This window comes from Rhinichthys klamathensis, unplaced genomic scaffold (genome assembly GCF_029890125.1).
Source record: "Rhinichthys klamathensis goyatoka isolate OS25496 unplaced genomic scaffold, OSU_Roscu_1.1 h1tg000372l_1, whole genome shotgun sequence".
NCBI lineage: Eukaryota > Metazoa > Chordata > Actinopteri > Cypriniformes > Leuciscidae > Rhinichthys > Rhinichthys klamathensis.
In genome coordinates, this window is record NW_026606879.1 from 1,306,879 (window position 1) to 1,332,747 (window position 25,869).

The following is a 25,869-nucleotide window of genomic DNA, read 5'->3' on the forward strand; positions in this document are numbered from 1 at the left end:
ATAGGCGTGTTCGACTTCATGCAGCGCTGCGAATCCGACGCCATGTGACTGTGACATATGTCATCAAAGTACCGCGAGAGCGATTCTAAGGCAGCCGGCTGATACATTCTGCGCAGCTTCTCAAGAGCGGCTGCACGAGCTCTGATGACGACAACTGTTCCACGATTGGCCGGATTGTGTGTTTGATGTTTATTCGAACACAATATTGTTCACAAATTATTATTGTTCACAAATCTGTTTTTAATAACAGTAAAAACTCTTTTCATGTAGTCGCGATGTTAAATGGTGTCATGTTTATCAAAATAAAACTGATAAAAAAAACGTAGACCCCACTTCATAGATAGTATAGGCTTGTGCATGCCGCTTAGAAATGTGTCCCGAATGCGGTCCGCCTTGCTTGGGGGGGGGGGTATTGATATTGCCCCCCTAGCAATATCATTTATGGGACCTGGGTATTTAGAAAACCCTACGTACGGCCCTGATATGCAAGAATACTAGTGATTCTATATGTTCCATTGTATTCATTATATTCTATATTCTACAGTCTTGCATATTCAATACTAATGCAAGACTAGTCTTACGTCACTGTTTATAACAAAGAGCGTTCATCCTTTGCTGGGACGCTTAAAAAAAATATTGGGGGCATAAATTAAGAGTATACCCACTTCTCCAGGCACCAGTACATCACTGGAGAGCCCCATCCGGCTTGGCTACACCTTTTTTCACTCCTCCCCTACTCTCAGCTACATTTCAGGCGAGGCGCGTCTCCGTTTTCAGCTCCTGCACGCAGCAACTCACAGAAAACACTTGAGATTTACCACAGACTTGTCCCACCGATTAGAATGCACCTGAATGCTTTTTCAAGCCTTCCATACTTGGAAAAACTACTTTTAAACAGGAAATGACGCCATACGGATAATTTATCTAAAAATTTTTTTGGAGAATTTGGGTAATTCTATTGTAATAGATTACACACAGCACTTGGAGGCTTTATTTGAATCGTTGAACTACATTTACAAAAAAAGACAAGTAAACCTTGTGTTTCCCGCATACCATTCAGATCAAAAAGGTCGAGAGCACTTGTTAGAGGCACGAACCTTCTTTTAGAGTTAGGTAAGTGCCTATTACCAACATAATCCATTTAGAATTTAATTAATAAATCGTTCGACTGGACATAAATATAGATTATGTGTTTGCGCACATGATATCAGGAAGCAACGTAATACGCACATGATGACAGGAAGGCGGTGCGTAAATCGAGTTACCCCTCCCACTTCTGCTAGTTTTACTGAGATTTCTTATCCCGTGCCAATTGTCCATTATTATAACAGACGTCCTGTGGTAAAATTACAATACTTTACATTTCATTCAAATGGGACTAAAATCACTGAGAAGCTCTGGTAATAATTACTTTACCCCACCTCTCCATGTAAAACTAATACCGTCCGAATAGGGCTTTAATTTCAAGTAACATCCATAAAATAAGGCATCATAATGGTTTCCTTTAAATAAGTGCATTTTGTTCTACACAATCTGTGACCCACAACGGCCACTTACAGTGTATAATTGTGAACTCGGTAATAAGATTCATAATCATCAGTGCTTATAATCTATAAAGCTGGATCAATCAAGTGTGACTGATTTGGATATGCTGCTTGTCTTTTTTATAAAAAAAATGTTCTGTTCAGTTGGAGAGAGGATTATTCCATAACCTTGCATTTCATGCCTCTGGAACGGACTCTGTTGTGGGTAATTCATTCTGTCCTCCAGATCTCCTTCTTTTGAACAGTTTATACAGCCCAGCAATGAAGAATATCACTGCTACCGCAGCAAAGTAACTCGCATAGATCAAAAACTGTGGAAAGCAGAAAATTGCACAGGATATTAGCAGCTTTCATTGGTGATGGAAAAGCATTATTACTCACTCAGCTGGATTCATGTTTTACTTTACCTGTAGAAAAATGTCCAGGCCCAGTCCGGCAGAATCTACTACAATCACTGTAAGAACCGTCTGCAGTAAGAGTGCAATGAAAGTGTTTACTCCAAAAACCAAAGCATATCGTTTCATGCTTAAGTTAGCAGCAATCTGATACCTGCAATATAAAAAAAGACAAATGAATTTGACCTTTCCCAACATCAAAGTTTAAAGTGTTATGCATTTAAATATTTTACAAGGATTTTTTTAAAGTGTAGACTTTTAAAGAAAAGAAAGTATTGTCAGGGTCCAAGTGCACATGGACAACTCGACTGAAACACCCAAACGAATTTCAGATAAATGAGCACAAAGACTACAGTTTAGAAGGTAACATTGCTAATCCTAAACTCACTTCTGATTTACCCAAGATTATTTGGAGTACTGCAGCAACAAGATTGTGCACAAATTGAACAAACGTTGACGAATATGGAAAAATTATTAAAATGGCTAAAAATATAGATTGAAATGGAACCAATGAATGAGTTTGGGCTCTCTGTGATTTAAGAATGCAGAAACAGTGTTTATTCATTTAGCCCATCTTCAAGAGAGCACTTGCTTTGTAATTAATTCTTTCAATCATGCAATCAAATGAATCAAGAGTTTGAGTTCTTGCTCATTTTGCTGTTGTTACGCCCAGAGCCGTAAGGGTTTGTTGTTGTGCCCAAGCTGTGCCCTGTATTTTCTCTTTGGCTGTTTAACTCCACTCAAACTTCCCTAAGCACTTCCCCTCAGAGGAATCCTCAACGCCATTTTGAAGGGTGATAAACTTCGTAAAGTGGGTGAGGGAAGTTTATTTGGACAGACCCTCGACCCTTTGATTCTGACAGAGGGAGCGAGTCTACTCAATATTTACACTTTAGGCAGAACCATAGACCACAATTGGGACGTCACAGCAGATCGCGCTTAATTTACCCCACCCCACACAACTCGTGTGTGTATAACTCGAGTTATTTTGACATTTAACCACATTTCATACTTGTAGCTACCTTAAGCTGACTGTTTATTTACACAATTATAGTTTGTTTTATTGTTTTCATCTTCAATTGTTTATTTTTTTTTATATTTAATATAAATATATTAAATATAGCATATCTCCATAGCAGATTCCAAGTGATCAAGGGCTTGAGAGCATTCCATTAAAAACCCATTGCAAGGGTTCAGCCTGTAGTGGGCGCACTCATGCAACGCTAACAATGACGTACATCCAAGTGAACGTAATATTGTGATATTTTGAAGAATATGGGTAACCAAACAGTTTATGGGGCCTCATTGACTTCAATAGTAGGAAAAGAAATACTATGAAAGTCAATGGTGCCCATCAACTGTATGGTTACTGACATTCTTCAAAATATCTTCTTTTGTGTTCAACAGAAGAAAGAAATGCATACAGGTTTGGAACAACTTGAGGGAGAGTAAATGACAGAATTTTCAATTTTGGGTGGAGTATCCCTTTATTGGACAACTCTCCATTGCAAGCATTCTGTCACTGTTTAAACTGCCCAGTCAATCATCTTGACAGTTAAATCCTCTGTAATTTCCTCCTGTTTAGGAGAGAAATGTCGTAGCACGTTGATCTGCCAGTCATGGGTCTTTCATGCAGACTCTCCTCATGTGTTTTCATAATGATGCATTTAAAAGTTAACGACTAAACATATCTTTACAAAAGTTCACAATGCTGTTGCAAATGTGGATAACATTAAGCAAATATCTTTTCGTCAGGTTAGATACTGATTATTAAAGGGTTAGTTCCAGTGATGTGAATAACGGCGTTATAAATAAACAGCGTTACTAACGGCGTTATCTTTTTCAGTAACGAGTAATCTAACGAATTACCGTTTCCCCCGTTACAAAGCAGTTACCGTTACTGACAAAAAAAAATGTGGCGTTACTATAATTGAACTCACTGAAGCGGTTTTCATCCGAGTAGGCTCTCTCCGCCTGTGTGTGTGTGTTTATGAGGCGCGGAGTGGACAAAAGCGAAGCGAACGCCGCGAGCACGCTCAATGCGCGAGAGAGACCGAATGTGTCCGAGAGCGCGCTCAACAGTTGCGCAAGAGAGACTGAGGGTGTCCGAGCATTATATAGTTTGTTTATAAATAAATGACACATTTCAGCATTAGAAAGCATTATCTATAGCCTATTGGTATCATCTGCAACGTTAATTAATTGACATGGTTATACAAATAAAATCTAAAAAATAACCTACAGGGAACGTTCTGTTTAGGTTATAAAATAAAACCCGAAAATAACCTGCAGGGAACATTCACAGAAAACATCTTTGTTTGACCGGTTGTAAACACGTGCGGCAAACATGTCTAGAATTTGGCTTAAATAACCTCTGATGATGACGTTTGCTAAAAATAACCCCCAAAATATTATATTTTAGTATTATATATATATATTTTTTTTTTTTGGTACATTGTTCAGTATTATATTGAGAGAGCACTTGTTAAACTGTTTACTTTTGTTAGGAAGAAAATACTTAGGCTACAGTATGTCTACTAGTTGTGAAGTTGTGTAACAGTTTTATCATTTAATATGCACAAAGAGTATATATATTTTTTATTATTATTTATTCATTTTTGGTACATTTCTTAAGAATCATAATTTATTTTTAAACTAATTTGTTGGCCAGTTGGGGTCTGTGGGATATTAAGTATAAACCATCTATAATGTTTTATTGTTCTACTATAGTAATGGTAATATTTAGAATAATATATTGAATTTAATAGGCATCTCTCACATTGTCCCACAGCAACGTTAAAATAGAATAAATTATTATTATAAAACATTGAACACTAATCTACACTATTAAGTGTCCATTTCATTAATTTAACATATTTAATACTGGGGGCATCCAAATTATTTGACATAGATCTATTTAAAAAAAAAAATTTTAAAGTAACGCAATAGTTACTTTCTCTGGTAATTAGTTACTTTTATAATGATGTAACTCAGTTACTATTTGTGAGAAGTAACTAGTAACTATAACTAATTACTTTTTTTAAGTAACATGCTCAACACTGGTTAGTTCACCCAAAAATGAAAATTCTGTCATCAATTAGTTACTCACCCTCATGTCGTTCCAAACACGTAAGACCTTAGTTCTTCTTCGGAACACAAATTAAGATATTTTTGATGAAATCCGATGGCAGCAATTTAATTAACACTTTGAAGGCCCAGAAAGGAAATACATCGTTAAAATAGTCCATGTGACTACAGCGGTTCAACCTCAATTGTATTAAGCGACGAGAATTTTTTTTTTTTGCCGCACAAAAAGTAAAGTAATTTCTTCTCTTCTCTATCAGTCTCCGACGCGCGTTTACGAGAGCACCACGACGCATGTGCGCGGTGATGACGCAGGAGCTGGCGTTCTGACATATGACTTCCGAAGATGAACGGAATTCTTACGGGTTTGAAACGACATGAGGGTGAGTAAGTAATTAATGACAGAATTTTCATTTTGAGTGAACTATCCCTTTAATCACTCAAACCCCTTAATCTAACCTCTCTACTTAACTGTCTGACTTGTACATCCGCCATGTTCGTAGTTGAACACTTTTTATTTGTGTTTGTAGTTCTAATCGAATTCTTGTCCAACACACAATGGGTTGTGAGCAATATTAGCCGTTACAGTGTGCATGGATCTGCACTTCGAATTCTAACCGGAAAAAGTAGACAATTCAGGTATTTTTGGAATACTCATTTCTCCTTTTTTCTTCCATCCTCATTTCTTTCGCTGTCGTAAGTTCTTAGAACGTTGTGGTCCCAACAAAATGCACCTTCACAAAATTAAGTTATCCAGCGTAAAGTTGATTTCTAAAGAAAATTGTTAAGCTTTACTTACGTTGCTATGGTGATAAGCAGCATGTAGGTAGCTCTGAAGATGATATAGGCAGTGTAGCAAACCCAGATATTCCTGACGGTGTCCATGAGGAACACACACACTGCAATTACCACAGAGAAAATGCAGAGAGCAAGTTCTCCCCACACTGTCCAAGACACTTTCACAAAGCTTACAACAAATGCAGCAAAAGCACCTGGTGGAAAAAACACAAGTCATTAAAAGTGCCCATATTATGCCCATTTCCAAGTTCATAATTTTGTTTTTGGGGTCTACTAGAATACATTTACATGATTTAAAGGTGGGGTAGGCAATTTCGGAGTGGCTAGCAATAGCGAGCTAGCTTTGAAAGCATAAGATCCCAAAGCCACGCCTCCTCTAAAACACATGAACGCGCAGTTCGCGCACAGACAGAAATTAGGCTGGCCTGATCGGCTTATTCCACGCAGTTTCTGCTGCACAGTGAAAGAAGTGAAGTCACCTCATCACTGGACCACAGAGATGTCTCCATTATATTAGAATTTTCAGCATGACCAGCACATTGACAACATTGGTACTTGGTGGTACTCTGTGTTTCGACCGCAGGAACCAGGGTCTAAATGAAGTTTAAGGTAAAAATGTCCCCCTCAGAAAGTCCCTGCTCACTAGTTAGTACTTTTTCAAAGTTCAGGAAATTTCAGGGGTGGGACTTGGGCGCTGAACATGCTGATTGGTTGAGTTCATGCCCCATTTTCTTTTAATTTCAAATTGTCACCTTGCATTCATGTACATTAAGGTGCATGAGCAGTTTACCATGTTTCATAGCGCACTACGATCATGGCAATAATATCAAACAGGTTTGAAAATATCGCAGCGTCTGTGACTGCGAGAGACAGGCTCAGATCACGTCACTGACAAGCTCATTTTTGACGAGCATCAGTGACCGCAATGAGCACCGATTTGGCCGCGATCCGGGGGTTGTCGTCGCAAACCTTCGAAATCTGTCGGCAACAGCAAAATCCAGCCAAAAGTTTTCAGATTTCATGTGATTTTTTTCCGTTCACACTTGCTAAATATGATCGGATTCCAATTGGATATGCACAAAAGATATGCATTTGGACTGATAGTCCAAACAAGGCTATAGTGAAATCACTTTCCCAACTGTTCTTTGAGGGCAGGCCAAATTAGACAGTAGGCGGTCACTGTCTAATCCATGTAGCTAATGGAAATAACGGCAGGACTACAAACAAGGCGTTGATAGAGTTTGATACCCCTGCACTAAAAGAAAAGTAAAAATAAAAAGCATAATAGGTGCCCTATTATTGGGAATCAATTTATACAATTGTGTGTATTGTTATTTGATTGTTGCCAGCCTTTTTATAATTATCAACACAAATTTAACAGAGAATGCATAACAAAGTAATTTGAGAATGAGCATATAATAAAATTGATTATAAACCAGTAACCATACCAAGCAAGGTAGAAATGGTCTCCACGTATCCATTGTAGATCTCAAAATCATTGGAAGGCAAGATTTTCTCCCAAAGTGCTTGAGCGTAATTAATCACCTGGAAGTAACCACATGTGGACAAAGCCCACCACACTGACCAGGCCAGTAGGGTAGAGGAGGAGTAACACTGCAGGAAGTCTGCCCAGAGCATTTTTAACACTTCCAGTAATCTACTACTGCTAGTGTTGTCCCTGAGAGTCTGAAAATCAAACAAATGAGTCAAATCAAGTCACAGACAGTTATCTGATAAACATGCACATGACTGTGAACATATCAGTATCTGCAAATATTAGCATTTTTTACTTCTTTTTTTTTTTAAGTTTAAAAAAAAGAACATTCAGTCTTTTAAATTTAAAGACTTTGGTTAAACTTTAAAACACAAATTAAGATTTTTTTTTTTATGAAACCTGAGATGGTTCAGTCCCTTCATTGAAAGTCTAGACAACCAAAAATCCAAAAAGGTCTTTAAGACGTCATAAAATAAATTCATATAAATTGAGTGTCTTAATCAAAGTCTTGTAAAGAGATATGATCCCTTTATATGAAAAACAGATTTAATTTAGGCTTTTATTCACATATAAACACACATACATCATGTCACATGCTAAAACAAACCTCACTTGGTCCTCATGCATCACGCAGGCACTTTTGAGCTTCCATATTTACCATGTGACATGCTCCATGTATAATGTTTTTCGATCACTGCTTTGGTGTAAATTAAATCTGTTCATCATATAAAGCGATCATATATCTTTATAAGATTTGGATTAAAACGCTTGATTCATATAGATCTATTTTACGATGCCTTTATATGACCTTTTTGGATCTTCTAAGTTTGGGTTATCTGGACTATCAATGGAAGGACAGAAACCTCCCAGGATTCAACAAAAAAATTATCTTAATTTGTGTTTCAAAGATTAACCAAAATCTTTTGGGTTTGGAACAACATCAGAGTGAGTTAATGACAGAATTTGCATTTTTGGGTGAACTATTCCTTTAATAATAGCAGGTAAAACTAGGGCTCATTTTGTTCATAGATCGGATATATGGTGCATAATAAATATAATATTATTATAACATATACAATAATTTCGTCATACTAGATATCATTTATAACATAAGAATAATTATCTGAATTCAATTCACATTTATTTGTATAGCGCTTTTCACAATACACATCGTTTCAGCTTTACAGAAAATGCATATTTTGAGTCCACATTACAAGAGTGATCTGTTTTCAGAGGTAAATGTCTAAGTTATGCATTTCAGAAATGTACATATACAAAAAAATCACAGTTAGCCAAAAATTTATTATTTTTAAACAATGTAATAATTTAAAGCAGAAACAATGAGCTCATTGAAGTAATGAATACTTGTTTATTAATTTAAAAGTATATTTTTTGATTAACATAGTATAATCAAACATTTTGGAAGAGCATACAAATAAACTGGACACATTTTTTAAATTATATCATCATTACATAAAAAGTAGTCTACTCACCGTTCTTTCATCTGCACTAAGCTGCATTTTGGACTCTGGATCCTCTGGCTTCTCGATCAGCTGACCACGGTTCATGGGTTCCAGGACTGCTTCATCCCGAGAGCTGCGCTCTCTCTCATGAAAGAACAGGCTCTTAACGGGCATGGGTAGGAACCAAGGGGCAACAAAAGCTATGCAGGAGGACACCAGTGTGATGACGCTCAAGTAAAAAAGAGGTACCTGGGCTACGGACACCAGAACCTGTCCCATGAGTGAGCCAATGGCCGAGCCCAACAGTGTGACGCTGCGACAAAAACCAGTCACCCTCTGATAATGAGACGGCTCCACAACACTGTAGATATAGGAGTAGTACGCAACTTCAGTGGCAGTGGCCAAACCGAAAAAGAACTCCAATAACTGCATGGCCCGCACACCCTGGGCCTTCATGAGCATAGCATATGTCACTATAAAGCTGGTCGCCTGGAGAATAAGCACAGGCTTGTAGCGAAGGTAATCCGTGGCCAGGAAAACAGGAAAAAGCAGGACAAGGTAGGAATAGGTCCATAATGGATAGATCTCGTTCACAACCTGTGATAAAAGTTAAAGTAGTTAGAAGAGTCAATAATACAGTATTCAACATTTTAAGTTCAAAGTTGTCCTAAGACAAGAACGGGTATTGTTCAAAATTCATGAAAGGTTTTGATCCACTTCAAATGGTGTACTGTAGATAACAGCCTTTATGGTGAAAAAAAAGATTGTTTTAAAATCTAGCTTAAAACACATGTGCCACATTTTAAATTTAACACAAAAAAAAATGTAATGTGGTGTAACCATCAAATAAAAAGTAGTAACATATTTTCTATACACCTTCAATACATGTGAGTGTACACATTTTAATGAAGTAAATTTAAATATTTAAATACAACATAACAGTAACATCTTTTTTTGTGTGTGTTATTTAACAACAGTGTTATTTTGGGGACATTTTACAACCTGAACTAATTCTCTCTATGATATCACTTCCTGTTTTAAGTTTCCAGCATGTTGGTGGCACACCATATGACCTTGATTTGGCAGGTGAGATATAATATATACACTCACCGGCCACTTTATTAGGTACCCCATGCTAGTAACGGGTTGGACCCCCTTTTGCCTTCAGAACTGCCTCAATTCTTCGTGGCATAGATTCAACAAGGTGCTGGAAGCATTCCTCAGGGAGTTTGGTCCATATTGACATGATGGCATCACACAGTTGCCGCAGATATGTTGGCTGCACATCCATGATGCGAATCTCCCGTTCCACCACATCCCAAAGATGCTCTATTGGGTTGAGATCTGGTGACTGTGGAGGCCATTTTAGTACAGTGAACTCATTGTCATGTTCAAGAAACCAATTTGAAATGATTAGAGCTTTGTGACATGGTGGAAGTAGCCATCAGAGGATGGGTACATGGTGGCCATAAAGGGATGGACATGGTCAGAAACAATGCTCAGGTAGGCCGTGGCATTTAAACGATGCCCAATTGGCACTATAAGGGGCCTAAAGTGTGCCAGGAAAACATCCCCCACACCATTACACCACCACCACCAGCCTGCACAGTGGTAACAAGGCATGATGGTTCCATGTTCTCATTCTGTTTACGCCAAATTCTGACTCTAACACCTGAATGTCTCAACAGAAATCGAGACTCATCAGACCAGGCAACATTTTTCCAGTCTTCAACTGTTCAATTTTGGTGAGCTCTTGCAAATTGTAGCCTCTTTTTCCTATTTGTAGTGGAGATGAGTGGTACCCGGTGGAGTCTTCTGCTGTTGTAGCCCATCCGCCTCAAGGTTGTGCGTGTTGTGGCTTCACAAATTCTTTGCTGCATACCTCGGTTGTAACGAGTGGTTATTTCAGTCACTGTTGCCCTTCTATCAGCTCGAACCAGTCTGGCCATTCTCCTCTGACCTCTGGCATCAACAAGGCATTTCCGCCCACAGAACTGCCGCTCACTGGATGTTTTTTCTTTTTCGGACCATTCTCTGTAAACCCTAGAGATGGTTGTGCGTGAAAATCCCAGTAGATTAGCAGTTTCTGAAATACTCAGACCAGCCCTTCTGGCACCAACAATCATGCCACGTTCAAAGTCACTCAAATCACCTTTCTTCCCCATACTGATGCTCGGTTTGAACTGCAGGAGATTGTCTTGACCATGTCTACATGCCTAAATGCACTGAGTTGCCGCCATGTGATTGGCTGCTTAGAAATTAAGTGTTAACGAGCAGTTGGACAGGTGTACCTAATAAAGTGGCCGGTGAGTGTATATACACACACAGAAAGAAACCGATAAAAAAATGGATGCAAGGTCACTAACCTACAATTAGCATTTCTTCAAAAGACACACAAACACTCTCTGAAGCCTAAAAATCTTGTGATGCAGCTTTATTTAATGCAGGATTTTGGTTTTGAAAAGAGATTAAGCTTCTAGGATTAGACAAATAGCAGGCAGATTTCCCATCTAGCTGGTGAGAAAGTTAGCAATATTAATTCTTTTTTTCATTCTCTTTAAAAAGTTCTTTCAAATCGTGCTTAGAGAAGGAAAAAAGCAGAATAGTTAGCCGTGTCAAATTAATGCACGTGTTCACATTTATTAATATTTTACTATGATTTATTGTAATGTATTACACTGCCTGCCTGCATGTGGTGAAATCTTACATCATTCATCGCATGCTTTCATCAACCTACAGCACATTACCTCTGTCTCCGTCAGGTTTTTGTCAGGTCCCATCAAAAACGGTGTTAGAAAAGGCTCCAGTGGTCTGTGGCTGGAGAAAAATCCATAAATGCACAGTAAAACAGTGGGGTAAAGCCATGGTTCAGACATACTCGCCTGCGCCTATTGACCTTAACGCTACAAAGCGACCGATGCAGGGGCATTTTGCAATAACTCTCGCGCACCGGTTTCTTCCTCTTCTTCTTTGTTGTTTAACGGCGGTTGGCATCCAACATTAATGGTGCATTACCGCCACCTAATGTACTGGAGTGTGGGCCCTAATTTGTACTCAATTTTATTTGTTAATGTACCAAATACAGTTACCCAGATCTACTTATTTTTTTTACTTACATTTACTCAGTTCATATGGTATATGTAATTCATTTTATTGCGTTTCAATTTAATAAATATTTTTAAGTGTAAAAATGTTTCACCCAAAAAATTGAGTAAATCATAGTAAAAGTTTTTAGAGTAATAAACAGATTTTATTTTTTTAATCCTCAAAAAAGCATTACAGTAAGCTTTTTCTCTCATCTGCAAAGTTTTAATCAATATCGACTATGGATACAGTGAAAAGGTAATATCACTGAGGCTGGACATTTAACAGGGCTTTGTGAGTGTTGTGGGGTCAGTGAACATTCCACTATAACTTTATTGCAGGAAGTTACAAAAGACAAAAGTTTTTGAAGTGTTGAGCAATAGGGAGTAACACAATCCAACTATTGTCACAGTTCTGTTTTAGTTTGCTATAATATAGTTTGATATAGGGTTGCATTTGTGGGTCATATACGTCATGAAGGTTGCCTCATTTCAGAAAAGTAGAGCTTTACGAAAGGACGTCATATTAGTTGTAATACTCGACTTGTTCTGGATCTTATTGATTATAAAGAAGAAATTGAGTCTGATGCAATTATCCTATTCCTTGATTTTTATAAGGCCTTCGACACTGTAGAGCACCAGTTCCTTATAAGCTCTTTATAGGCTTTTGGATTCCCATCCAATTGTATTAATGTTGTCCAAATGTTGTACAAAGATATTGACAGCTGTATAATTTTAAATTCACGAACATCACCAAGGTTTCCTATTCTTTGCGGAATAAGGTTGCCATTTAAGCCCATTTTTATTTTTATTGTGTAGAAACATTATCCATTGATATTTTGCGCAATAATAACTTTGTTGGTCTTTAACAGAGAGATTCGAATCTCACAATTAGCAGATGATACCACTTTATTTTAAAAGATAAAGAGCAAGTTTCTCCTGTCTTAACTACAAATAATGCTTTCTCTAATGCTTCTGGACTCAAACTTAATTTATCCAAGTGTGAAATTATTTGCTTATTTGACAATGTAGAAACTGAAATTGAAAATATACCAATTAAAAATGAAGTGAAATATTTGAAGTTGTTGGAAACTCAGAAGCGAAGACCAGGAGACTTGGTTGTATCTTCAGCAGGATTCTTTATTGAGAACACGAGCTGTCGGTAGCTGCAGACATCAAGTCTAACTAAAGCAGTATACATTGTAGTTTATATACATTCCAAGGGGGAGGGATTTGAGAGGTGGCATGTAAATTAAGTACATGAGTCAGCTCGTTTACAGAAATTTCCCAGGCCCTGATCTCATCAGCATAGTGTCATTCAAATGCATAGATGCTAATCCAATCAGCCTGACTATTCAACGACTGGGACAGGGCCATTAAAGACATAAGCCGCGTTTCCACCGCAGGAACTTTACCCAGGAACTAGGAACTTTGGCCTGGTACTCGGTGTGTTTACACCGCAGGAACCAGGGTCTAAATGAAGTTCCGGGTAGATATTTCCCCCTCCGAAAGTCCCTGCTCGCGAGGTAGTACTTTTTCAAAGTTCAGGAACTTTCGCGGGTGGGGCTTGTGCGCTGAACATGCTGATTGGTTGTGTTCACGCCGCATTATGATTGGATAACTCCGCGCAGCATTTTATTTTAACCGGAATTTTTAGAATCTATTGCAGTTCGTGGCTTCATGCAGTAATGAAGTTCCATGCAGTAAGAGTTGTCTGTCTGCAAATATGGAATTTAATAAAAATAAAAAAGGCAGCTGGACCGACGACGAGATTCAGGCTTTATTAAGCGTATTTGCGGAAGAGAAATTTTCTGCGCGTTCGTCCCAGCCTTCTCACGGTCAATGTCCGCAATAGCTGATAACATACGCTGTCTAATTTTAGATCTAACGTTAGCATTACGAGCTTTCTGAACACGCTTTAGTATCAGTGCTCGTCTCTTTTCTGCCGTTTTGTTAATTACCTGGTTAGTAAACCAATACATCTCAAACAACTGCAGCACAGTGTGAATCTCTTCCATATTTATTATAAATGTGGCGCTCAAAACTGATTACTGTCTTTTACAGTCTACTGTCCGTCACAAGCAAGCAATGAGCAGTCGCGCGCAGTTTACCCGGTACTTTAGACCGCGATGTAAACGCAGAAAGCTACCGGTCTGGGGCAAAAAAAGTTCCTGGGAAAAAAGTTCCTGGGACAAATTGTTCCGGGCAATTGCGGTGGAAACGCGGCTAAAGGGTGAGAGTTTTAGTAATCTGACTCATTTAACTTACAATAGAGAGAACAGGACTGGCAGGAATATCTTGCTTAACAGCTGATATCATTATCATCATAACCTTAAATGCTAAATTCAGTGTACTCTACCTTAGTTTTTCATGTTACGTTATGTAAGGACATAAAATCAGCAGATCTTAAACAGATTCTTACATTTGTAACCTCACAAAGTGAAATACAGTCGTGCTCAGAATTAATGGCACCCCTGGTAAATATGATCAAAACTGGCTGTAAAAAATAAATCTGCATCGTTTATCCTTTTGATCTTTCATTTAAAAAATTGCCAAAAATCTTGTCACAGTGTCTGGTTTGTGTTTTCCTGGGTAACCACTAGAGGTCCTCATTCCCCACGGTGTCATTCACTCATACTACATTTCCCATCATCCTGTTCTGTTACTCATTGTTCATTGCACACAGCTGTTTCCCGTCACCTTGTTAGTGTCTGTGTATATATACCCTGTCTGTTTCAGTGTTTGTCACAGAGTCCTTGTTTTATGTCACCACACTGCCGATGTCTGTATCTGCCTGGTTCTTATTAGGGATGGGGAAATGAAGCCTCGTGAAGCAATGAGGCTTTCCCCTGACTGTTCCGGGAAAAGATTCAAAGCTTCGAGAGTGTCGAGAACAGCGCCATCTGGTGTTTATTTAAAATAAAGCAGCCAGAAGCCTGTGTTAAAAGCTCAGATGAAGCAACCACTACACACTCCATAATTTCAATGTTATGTGTACAAATAAAAAGCCTTACACGTTTGTGTTTGATTTGTCCATTAATAAATACATTATTTTACCCATTAAAGTGTGGCAATAAAATATAAAATGAGCATATTATTTAATGAGATCTAATGTAGGCCTACTCTCTCTCTCTCTCTCTCTCTCTCTCTCTCTCTCTCTCTCTCTCTCTCTCTCTCTCTCTCTCTCTCTCTCTCTCTCTCTCTCTATACAAACACACAACACACACACACACACACACACACACACACACACACACACACACACACACACACACACACACACACACACACACACACACACACACATATACATATAGTGAATAAGTACATTGTGTGATAGGATCATCTGTTCATCTGACACTTGGCAGTGATAGTGCTTATGTAACTGTAGGAATGACAGAAAGGTGATAAAGATTTTAATTATTCTGTAATGCCAATGTATATAGACGGGGGTAGACATGTTTCTGCATTCTCCAGTATCCAAGTTGATCTTCAGCTCTGTATGTTTGTCTCTGTAAGGTGTTTATCCACTTCTACGATCGCATCAGAAGTGGCATTTGAGCTTTGTCTGTGCTGGTCTACAGCACTTTCCAACAGAAGACAAAGGTTTCCACCTCAGAAGTGTGAGAATTTTTTGTGTTGGGAATTACTGTATGTACATTGACTGAATATAAGACACATCAACGGTCAACAATTATACAATACAATTGTATAATTGTTGACCGTTGATGTGTCAATGATAAAAAATAAAATGATAATAAATAAATAAATATATATATATATATATATATATATATATATATATATATATATATATATATATATATATATATATATATATTTTTTAATGCATTAATTGGAAGCCATAAACTCAAAATATTCCCAGTTAGGGGAAGTCTTCCTTTTTTGGCTGTTGCCATTGCTGTAGCCTAAATACAAACCCTTCACCAAACACCCAAATACCAACACCAAATTACCTAAAAAACACCAAAAGTGCAACAGTCTTACAAAAACAAAAAGACACAACAACAACAACAAAATAATAAGTAGTTTTGGTTATTTAAATGTAATGTATTGATTAACTTTCAAAGTACAGCACTCTCCTCACAAACCCATCAACCAGACTGAGCCAACAAGGACTCGTTTAGTAAGATCTGGGGTCGAGCGTTCGAGCGTTCGAGCCTTCTGACGCCCAAAGCGAAACGCGCACGTGATTGGACAGAAAGTGAGGCTTCGTTTGTCATCGATCACGTGACCTCTGGGAAACCAATACACACTCCGATACGGGGCTTCACTAGAAATTGCTTCGCTTTCGCGATACGCACATCGAAGCTTCAGTGTCATACGTAACATCACTAGTTCTTATTTGTTTCTTGTGTTTTGGATTGCCTTGTTGGATTTTTGACCTTTGCCTGGACTGGTTGTGAGTACGGATTACCCAAATAAATAACTGCACTTGGATCTGTCTTTTCCCGTGTGTGTGCATTGTGACAGAAGGACTCTGTCACAGAAAAAGGATCCAACAGTATGGGTTCCCGTATCCTTCCCCCCACTACGAAGAGGGAGAAGAGACAGCAGGGGCGAGGACCGTCATCTGGTGAGTCAGAGCCTTGGATGACGCTGTTTGATTGCTTCGCGCTGTGGGCCCGGGGGATTGAGGAGACCATGGCGGCCGGCTCCATTGAACCCTCTTTCGTCGGCACAGCAGACGCCTGGTCAGCCAACACCTTTGCCCATGGACGTTCTGTTGAGGGAACCCGTCTGGCCAGGTTTCCCGGAACCTGTGGAGGCCGCAGGGGAGGAGGTGGTCGAGATGGACCCCGACACCATTCTCTGCTTTGGTCCCTCTTCGACCCTGGACCGTTGATGTCCAGCCCAGAGCTTCCTTCGCCGCTGGTCTCGTCCAGCCCAGAGCCGGCACTTCGCCATCGAAAACGGCGGAGGAAGACTTACTGCCTCCCCAACGTCCCGGAGGCCGTCCCCGTGCAGCCCGCTCTCGCTCCGAAGGTCGTCCCCGTGCAGTACGCTGTCGTCCCGGAGGCCGTCCCCGTGCAGTCCGCTGTCGTCCCGAGGTCGTGTCCGTGCAGGCCACTGTCATCCCGGAGGCCGTCCCTGTGCAGTATGCTGTCGTCCCTGTGCAGCCCGCTCTCATCCCGGAGGCCGTCCCTGTGCAGTATGCTGTCGTCCCGGAGGTCGTGCCTGTGCAACCCGCTGTCGTCCCAGAGGTCGTCCCAGAACTCTCCACCATCAGTCCTACCACGGCCTATAGAAGGCTATAAGGAACTTAGCTATAGGAAATATTAATAATCAATAATAACTTGTTATGATTAATTATGAATATTTGGGTCAGTTAATTGGATTAACTTGACATGGCTAAATTAATATTACAATCAATTAATCAGTTCGTCCAACAAACTTGATTATTAATTTATTCTAAGAAAAGGGTATATTCCATGGCCACAGAAGAATAATTATTTCTTAGCATGTACAGCGCTTTGAGCATGTAAGATCAAGATCGTAAAAGAGACTTTGTTTGCAAGCAGTGAATCAGAACCAAATACATAAAGTGCACAAGTTTTATTAACTAAATCATAAACATGAATAAACTAATCAAACATACATAAATACATGTGTAGGAAAAAGGAGTGAGAGATGGAATGATGTAACGATGGATAAGATCCATCTAACTATGAGAAGAACCAACAGCATTTCATTTTCACATTTCATTGAATTGAATACTTGCATTTGTAGTGGGATCAATTCTTGAAGTTGTGGAAAATTGAAGTCGTTGAGGGTTCCTGCAGTGGCAAGTGGAAGTTGTTTGAAGGTTATCTTTCTCCATGAGCGCATGGCTGGTTTGGTCAAGGCCTGGGGCCCTGGGCCCTGTTGAGGCCACGCCGAGCACCCAGGAGAAGTGAGGAAGTCGGAAGAGTGGGTGATTGGAGTCGTTGTTGGTTGGAGCCGTGGTTCCAAAACTCCTGAGATTGTCCTTGGTTCTTTGTGAGAGAGTCTTCTCTCTCCTGAATGACGGCATATCTGGTTGGATGAAGGCCTGCTGGGCCCTGGGGCCCCCGTGGAGGGGGAGAGGGTTCCCCAGTATTACCAGAAACAGTGTTGCGGCTGGATGAAAAACTAAGAGAGGGAGGTCACATGTGGACTGCACCCCAGCAGAATCGGAGCGGCTGTTCTGTCGGACAACATCTCCAAGACGTTACACACCATTCCAAATCACAGTCTTTGCTGTGCCAACTTAATTGATATAAGTAGTGTAGAACATTATATAGAAACTGTGTCTATTCCTCGTTTAGTGAGGCCAAATAATAAATCTACTGTAGGATCTAGGAAAAATCTTATTGTAATTAAACCTGAAAATCTAAATATCAGTGAACAAAAACAATTTCTAAAACTAGGTCTTCTAAACATTAGATCGCTCACACCTAAGGCGGTTATTGTAAATGAAATAGTCACAGATAATAGCTTCCATGTACTTTGCCTTACTGAAACCTGGCTTAAACCAAACGAGTATTTCGGTCTAAATGAGTCTACCCCGCCAGGTTACTGTTATAAGCATGAGCCCCGTCTGATCGGTCGTGGCGGCGGTGTTGCAACAATCTATAGAGATATTCTTAATGTTACTCAGAAAACAGGTCACAGGTTTAATTCGTTTGAAGTTCTTGTGCTAAATGTTACGCTCTTAGATGTAAGAAATAAATCCCTATTATCCCTAGCCTTGGCTAATGTATATAGACCTCCAGGACCATATGCTGAATTCCTAAAAGAGTTTGCAGACTTTCTCTCAGATCTATTGGTCAATACCGATAAAGCAATAATTGTTGGAGATTTTAACATACACGTAGATAACACAAACGATGCGTTAGGGACTGCGTTTACAGATTTATTAAACTCCTTTGGGGTCAAGCAGAACGTCAGTGGTCCCACTCATCGTCTAAATCTACACTAGATTTAATTATATCATATGGAACCAATCTAACCGATATAGATATTATACCGCAAAGTGACGATCTCACTGATGATCACATGGTAACTTGTATAATACGTACTGCTGAAATTTGTCATGTTGCGCCACGTTATAGACCAGGCAGAACAATCCTTCCGACCACTATAGATAGATTCTCAAATAGCTTACCTGATCTATCTCAGCTGCTCAGAGAACCCAAACAAACAGATGAACTAGAGGAAATGACTAGCAGTTTGAGCACCATTTTCTCTAGTACATTAGATATTGTTGCACCAATTAGATCAAAAAAGGTTAGAGAGAAAACTAAAGCACCATGGTACAACAGTGCTACGCATGCTATCAAGAGAGAAACTCGTAACCTAGAGCGTAAATGGAAACAAACTAATTTAGAGGTCTTTAGAATCGCGTGGAAAGACAGTCACGTTATAAAAAAGCTCTAAAAGCAGCCAGGGCTGAGCATCTCCGCAAACTAATAGAAAATAACCAAAATAATCCAAGGTTTTTATTTAACACCGTGGCTAGACTAACAAATAAACAGACATCACCAGAGCAAAATATTCCGTTACAGTACAGCTGTAATGATTTTATGAACTACTTCAATGAGAAAATAGAAAGCATCCGAAACACAATTGTAAATGTACAGTCCTCTATGGTGTCTTATGATTCAGCCTCAACTATGGCCCCTCAGGAACAACTACACCGCTTTACAACTATAGGACAGGAAGAGCTAAATAAACTTATCATTGCATCTAAACCAACAACATGTTTATTAGATCCAATACCAACTAAATTTCTGAAAGAAGTGTTACCTGTAGTGGAAGAGCCTCTTCTTAATATTATTAACTCGTCTTTATCTTTAGGTCATGTTCCAAAAATATTCAAGCTGGCAGTAATAAAACCTCTCAATAAGAAACCGCAATTAGATCCAAATAACTTAGCAAATTACAGACCGATTTCAAATCTTCCATTTATGTCTAAAATACTAGAAAAAACTGTCCGCTCAATTGTGCTCTTTCTTGCAAGAAAATGAGATATATGAAAAATTTCAGTCAGGATTCAGACCGCAGCATAGCACAGACACTGCGCTAGTTAAAATTACAAATGATTTACTTTTTGCTTCTGACCAAGGCTGTATCTCAATATTAGTTCTACTCGATCTTAGTGCTGCGTTTGACACTATCGATCATAAAATACTCTTGGATCGACTACAAAACTACACTGGTGTTCAGGGACCGGCATTAAGCTGGTTCAGATCGTACTTATCGGACCGTTACCATTTTGTTTGTTTAAATTGTCACGGTTCATAAATCCTAAGTTTCCTTCTTGTCTCGTGTTTCTGTTGTTGTGTGTGTGTGTGTGCTGATTAGGTGGGCGTGTCAGCCCATTAGCAATCATCACTTATCACTCATCACTCCTGTCAACAGCTGCAGCTCATCTCATCATGTGTATATATGCTCATCACTTTCTCATCTCCTTTGTCAGATCGTTGCTTGTGGTTTCCCGGTATGTGTGTGTGTTCCAGTCAGAGTCTCGAGTCTTGTGCCTTCCTTGTTCCTTGTTCCTGTTTGTTCCTGTGGATTCGTTGGATTATTTCTCTTCACTGGACACAATTCACCGCACTGTCTTCACCTGAACCATCTGACCATCGGGGTCCCTGCGCCACTAACCTGTCTTCTCTGGACTCATTACATCATACTTCATTATAATAAATAGTTCACTTGCATCTTGCTTCCTGTTCTCATTTACCTGACAGAACGATCTGACCATTATGGAAGCAGCGAGTGGATCTTCAAGTTCACTGGATGCGTTCATAAACAGCAGTATTCAGAGAATGGACACGCAGGAGAAAGACCTCAACGATACAGCTCGCGCCGTTCAGGTTTTAGTGGCGCAGGTGTCCGGGCTCACCCAACAGATCCAACAGCTTCGGATTCCCACTGCGCCACCCACACCGCCAATTCCCCCACCACCACCAGCGGGACCCTCCCAGTCAGAGCCTCGTCTGCCGGTTCCCGAGCCTTATTCAGGTGAATCTAATTACTGTCGAGCTTTCTTAACCCGATGCGAAATGCACTTCTCTCTTCAACCCAGGACATTCCAGGAAGAGCGAACCAAGGTTGCTTTTGTCCTGACATTGCTGTCTGGGAGGGCGGCACTATGGGGAACGGCGGTGTGGGAAAATCAAGACGACTGCTGCTCCTCGTTCCAGAAGCTCTCTGACGAGATGCGGCGAGTATTTGACCGATCTGCTGCGGGAAGAGAAGCCGCTAGGGTGCTGGCAGATCTTCGACAAGGAGAGAGATCCGTATCTGACTTTTCGATTGAATTTCGCACCCTAGCAGCAGAGAGCCAATGGAACGAGGAGGCGCAGTGGGACATGTTCCTGCATGGGCTGGCTGACCGCGTCCAAAAGGAAATCTACGCCATGGATCTTCCCACCAAGCTCAATGACCTCATTGCTCTGGCCCTGAGAGTGGACGCACGTCTCTCAAGAATAGATCGACGAATTCAACCTAACCGTCCTTCTGGAGGGTTCGAGGGACAGCGTTCTGGAGGCGGGGGCGCGGTCAGCCCCGTTTACGATCCTGAGCCCATGCAGGTGGGTCGAGCCCGGCTTTCCCGGGAGGAGAAGGAGAGGCGGAGATCCCTGGGCCTTTGCATGTACTGTGGAGGAGCTGGACATTTCGCTTACGGTTGTCCTTTAAAAAGGCCCAGCCCGACAGTAAGTATGAGGTTACTGTCGGGTGGGATCTCTGCCGAAAAGACCTCATCCACATCTACTCTCCTTCCGGTAAGGCTCCGATGGTCAACTCACCTCCACGACTGTCGGGCACTTCTGGACTCAGGGGCGGAAGGTAATTTCATGGATCACAACTTTGCACGCACATTTCAAGTTCCCCTCAGACACCTTTCGCACCCCATTGCAGTACACGCCCTCAGTGGTCAAGGACTCCCCACCATCTCACTGGCTACCGAAGACATCACCCTTATCACATCAGGCAATCATACCGAGACCATCTCCTTTTTCATTCTGGACACTCCTCTTGCACCCATCGTCCTTGGTCACCCCTGGCTCACTCGTCACAACCCCAAAGTGGACTGGCAGCTCAAGTCTGTGTCGGCGTGGAGCAGTTATTGTCATAAGTCTTGTCTTGTCTCTGCTTGTCCGTCTGTTTCTGTCCCTGTGTTTCAGGAGGAAGCAGTGGATTTATCTAACGTGCCCACGGAGTACCTGGACCTGAAGGAGGTGTTCAGTAAGTCTCGGGCTGCTTCTCTTCCCCCGCATCGTCCCTATGACTGTGCTATAGAGTTACTGCCAGGTACGTCTCCGCCTAAGGGCAAGTTATATTCACTCTCTGTCCCAGAGAGAGAGGTCATGGAGAAATACATTTCTGATTCTCTAGCAACGGGATTCATCCGCCCTTCCTCTTCTCCAGCGGGGGCGGGGTTATTTTTTGTGGGGAAGAAGGATGGATGGTTGCGACCTTGTATTGATTACCGGGGGTTGAACAACATCACGGTAAAGAATACTTATCCTTTGCCGTTGATGTCTTCAGCCTTCGAGAGGTTGCAAGGAGCATCTATCTTCACGAAATTGGATTTAAGGAATGCTTATCATTTGGTCCGCATCAGGGAGGGGGATGAGTGGAAGACCGCATTTAACACCCCCAGGGGGCACTTTGAATACTTGGTTATGCCTTTCGGCCTTTCCAACTCCCCAGCGGTCTTCCAGGCACTTGTCAATGACGTATTGCGAGACATGGTCGATCAGTTCATATATGTCTACCTGGACGACATATTGATTTTTTCATCGTCTCTCCAGGAACACGTGCAGCACGTCCGACAAGTGCTTCAGAGGTTGCTAGAGAATGGGCTTTTTGTCAAGGCGGAGAAATGCGCTTTTCATGCACAGTCTGTTCCTTTTCTAGGGTACATCATCTCGGTTGAGGGAATGCGCATGGATCCTGAGAAAGTTAAGGCTGTGGTGGATTGGCCAAGTCCAGATTCCCGTAAGGCCCTACTGAGGTTCCTGGGGTTCGCCAATTTCTACCGGCGTTTTATTCGCAATTTCAGCCAACTAGCCGCACCTCTGACCGCCTTGACCTCCCCCAGAACGACGTTCAGGTGGTCAGACGCAGCCGAGGCGGCGTTTGCTAAACTGAAGGGTTGCTTCGTTTCAGCCCCCATCCTGATAACCCCTGATCCATCACGTCAGTTCATGGTGGAGGTCGATGCGTCAGAGGTGGGGGTAGGTGCAGTGCTATCCCAGCGTTCTCCTTCAGACGACAAGATGCATCCTTGCGCGTTTTTGTCTCATCGTTTATCCCCTGCCGAGCGTAATTATGACATTGGCAACAGAGAGTTGTTGGCGGTCAAGTTAGCATTGGAGGAGTGGCGCCACTGGTTAGAAGGGTCGGGGGTACCTTTTATCGTCTGGACTGACCACAAGAACTTAGAATACATTCGGACTGCTAAAAGACTAAACTCCAGGCAGGCTCGGTGGGCTCTTTTTTTCGGTCGTTTTGATTTTACTCTCTCGTACCGCCCGGGTTCCAAGAACATCAAACCCGACTCTTTATCGCGTATTTTTGACCATTCCGAACGCCCGTCTACTCCCGAGTGCATTTTACCAGAGACCCTATTCATCTCTACACTCACATGGGAGATCGAATCGAAGGTCAAGAAGGCCTTAGAAGGGGTAACGCCTCCGATCCGTTGTCCACCGAATCGTTTATTTGTGCCTGAGGGTTTACGGTCCAGCGTCATTCAGTGGGGACACTGTTCCAATGTGGCTTGCCATCCTGGGGTCAATCGCACTAAATTTTTAGTCAAGCAACGATTCTGGTGGCCTCTCATGGCTCGCGACGTTCACAGTTTTGTCTTGGCTTGCTCAGTTTGCGCCACGGGTAAGACTTCCAATCGACCCCCAGATGGGTTACTTCAACCGCTGCCGGTGCCTTCGAGACCCTGGTCCCATATCGCTCTAGATTTTATTACCGCCCTCCCAACCTCCCAGGGTCACACGGTAGTTTTGACCGTGGTGGACCGGTTCTCGAAGGCGGCCCATTTCATTCCCTTGCCCAAATTACCCTCAGCCAAGGAGACAGCGTTGATTGTCGTTAACCACGTCTTTCGGCTACATGGCCTCCCGACAGACGTGGTTTCTGACAGAGGACCCCAATTTGTGTCCAAATTTTGGCGAGAGTTTTGTAAATTCCTGGGTGCGACTGTCAGTCTGTCCTTTGGGTTCCATCCCCAGAGCAATGGTCAAACTGAGCGAGCCAACCAGGATTTGGAGAGAACGTTGCGATGTTTAGTGTCCAAGAATCCTTCCTCTTGGAGCCAGCAACTGTCTATGGTGGAGTACGCCCACAACACGTTGCCAGTGTCATCCACGGGCCTATCACCGTTTGAGTGTAGTGTAGGATACCAGCCACCAATTTTTCCTAGTCTGGAATCCGAAGTCGCTGTCCCCTCCGCCCACGCCTTTGTCCAGAGGTGTCGCCGCACTTGGACTAGAGCTCGTGAGACTATACTCCAAGTGGGGGCGCGCACCAAGGCCAAAGCCGATCGCCACCGGCGTAGGCCTCCCGTATACGTCGTCGGTTCCAAAGTGTGGCTTTCTACCAAGGACATTCCTCTCCGCTCCGTTTCGAATAAGCTTGCACCTAAATTCATTGGCCCGTTCTCTGTCACTAAAATCATTAGTCCGGTGACAGTCCGCCTCAATCTTCCTCCAGTGTACAGGAGGATTCACCCCGTCTTTCATGTATCCAAAATTAAGCCCGTTTTCTTTGCTCGCATTAATCCGCCAGTCCCGGTTCCCCCCCCGCCGCGACTCGTAGACGGGGAACCTACTTATTCGGTCAATCGTGTTCTGGACTCGAGACGGAGGGGACGCGGATTTCAGTACTTGGTGGACTGGGAAGGATACGGTCCGGAGGAGAGAAGTTGGGTACCAGCCAGAGACATCCTGGATCACTCCCTTATCGAGGATTACAATCGGCAGGTAAGGGAGTCTGGGAACGCCAGGAGGCGTTCCTAGGGAAGGGGGTACTGTCACGGTTCATAAATCCTAAGTTTCCTTCTTGTCTCGTGTTTCTGTTGTTGTGTGTGTGTGTGTGCTGATTAGGTGGGCGTGTCAGCCCATTAGCAATCATCACTTATCACTCATCACTCCTGTCAACAGCTGCAGCTCATCTCATCATGTGTATATATGCTCATCACTTTCTCATCTCCTTTGTCAGATCGTTGCTTGTGGTTTCCCGGTATGTGTGTGTGTTCCAGTCAGAGTCTCGAGTCTTGTGCCTTCCTTGTTCCTTGTTCCTGTTTGTTCCTGTGGATTCGTTGGATTATTTCTCTTCACTGGACACAATTCACCGCACTGTCTTCACCTGAACCATCTGACCATCGGGGTCCCTGCGCCACTAACCTGTCTTCTCTGGACTCATTACATCATACTTCATTATAATAAATAGTTCACTTGCATCTTGCTTCCTGTTCTCATTTACCTGACATAAATGGGGAAAAATCGAAGATAACGTCAGTAGAATATGGAGTGCCGCAAGGATCGGTGTTAGGCCCTCTGCTATTCTCAATATATATGCTGCCACTTGGTAATATTATAAGAAAACATGGAATTAATTTCCACTGTTATGCTGATGACACTCAATTATATATTTCATCACGGCCAGATGAAAACACTAACTCATCAAAATTGACAGAGTGTCTTAAAGATATAAAATGATGGATGACGCGTAATTTCCTGCTACTAAATCCAGATAAAACGGAGGTATTACTTGTTGGTCCAAAAAACTACCCACAAAACCACTTACAATACAACTTTAATATAGAAGGATGTCCTGTTACTTTATCCTCTACGGTAAAATACCTGGGAGTTATACTAGACCGCAACTTGTCTTTCGAAAATCATATTTCATATGTTACAAGAACAGCCTTTTTCCACCTTAGAAACATTGCTAAATTACGTAATACGTAACATGCTATCTGTTTCTGATGCAGAAAAG

At 41.6% G+C, this 25,869-nt stretch overlaps 1 protein-coding gene across 1 annotated transcript; it reads right to left on the bottom strand.

Annotated features, from left to right (window-relative positions):
- Window positions 1-1,291: 1,291 nt before the first annotated feature.
- slc19a2 (solute carrier family 19 member 2) lies at window positions 1,292-11,746 on the bottom strand. Its single transcript, XM_056233614.1, has 6 exons — window positions 11,527-11,746; window positions 8,810-9,376; window positions 7,270-7,507; window positions 5,823-6,015; window positions 1,952-2,093; window positions 1,292-1,855 (listed from the first exon to the last, which is right to left on the bottom strand). The coding sequence occupies exons 1-6, from the start codon at window positions 11,653-11,655 to the stop codon at window positions 1,721-1,723; spliced, it is 1,404 nt and encodes a 467-aa protein (XP_056089589.1). The 5' UTR covers window positions 11,656-11,746; the 3' UTR covers window positions 1,292-1,720.
- Window positions 11,747-25,869: the final 14,123 nt, after the last annotated feature.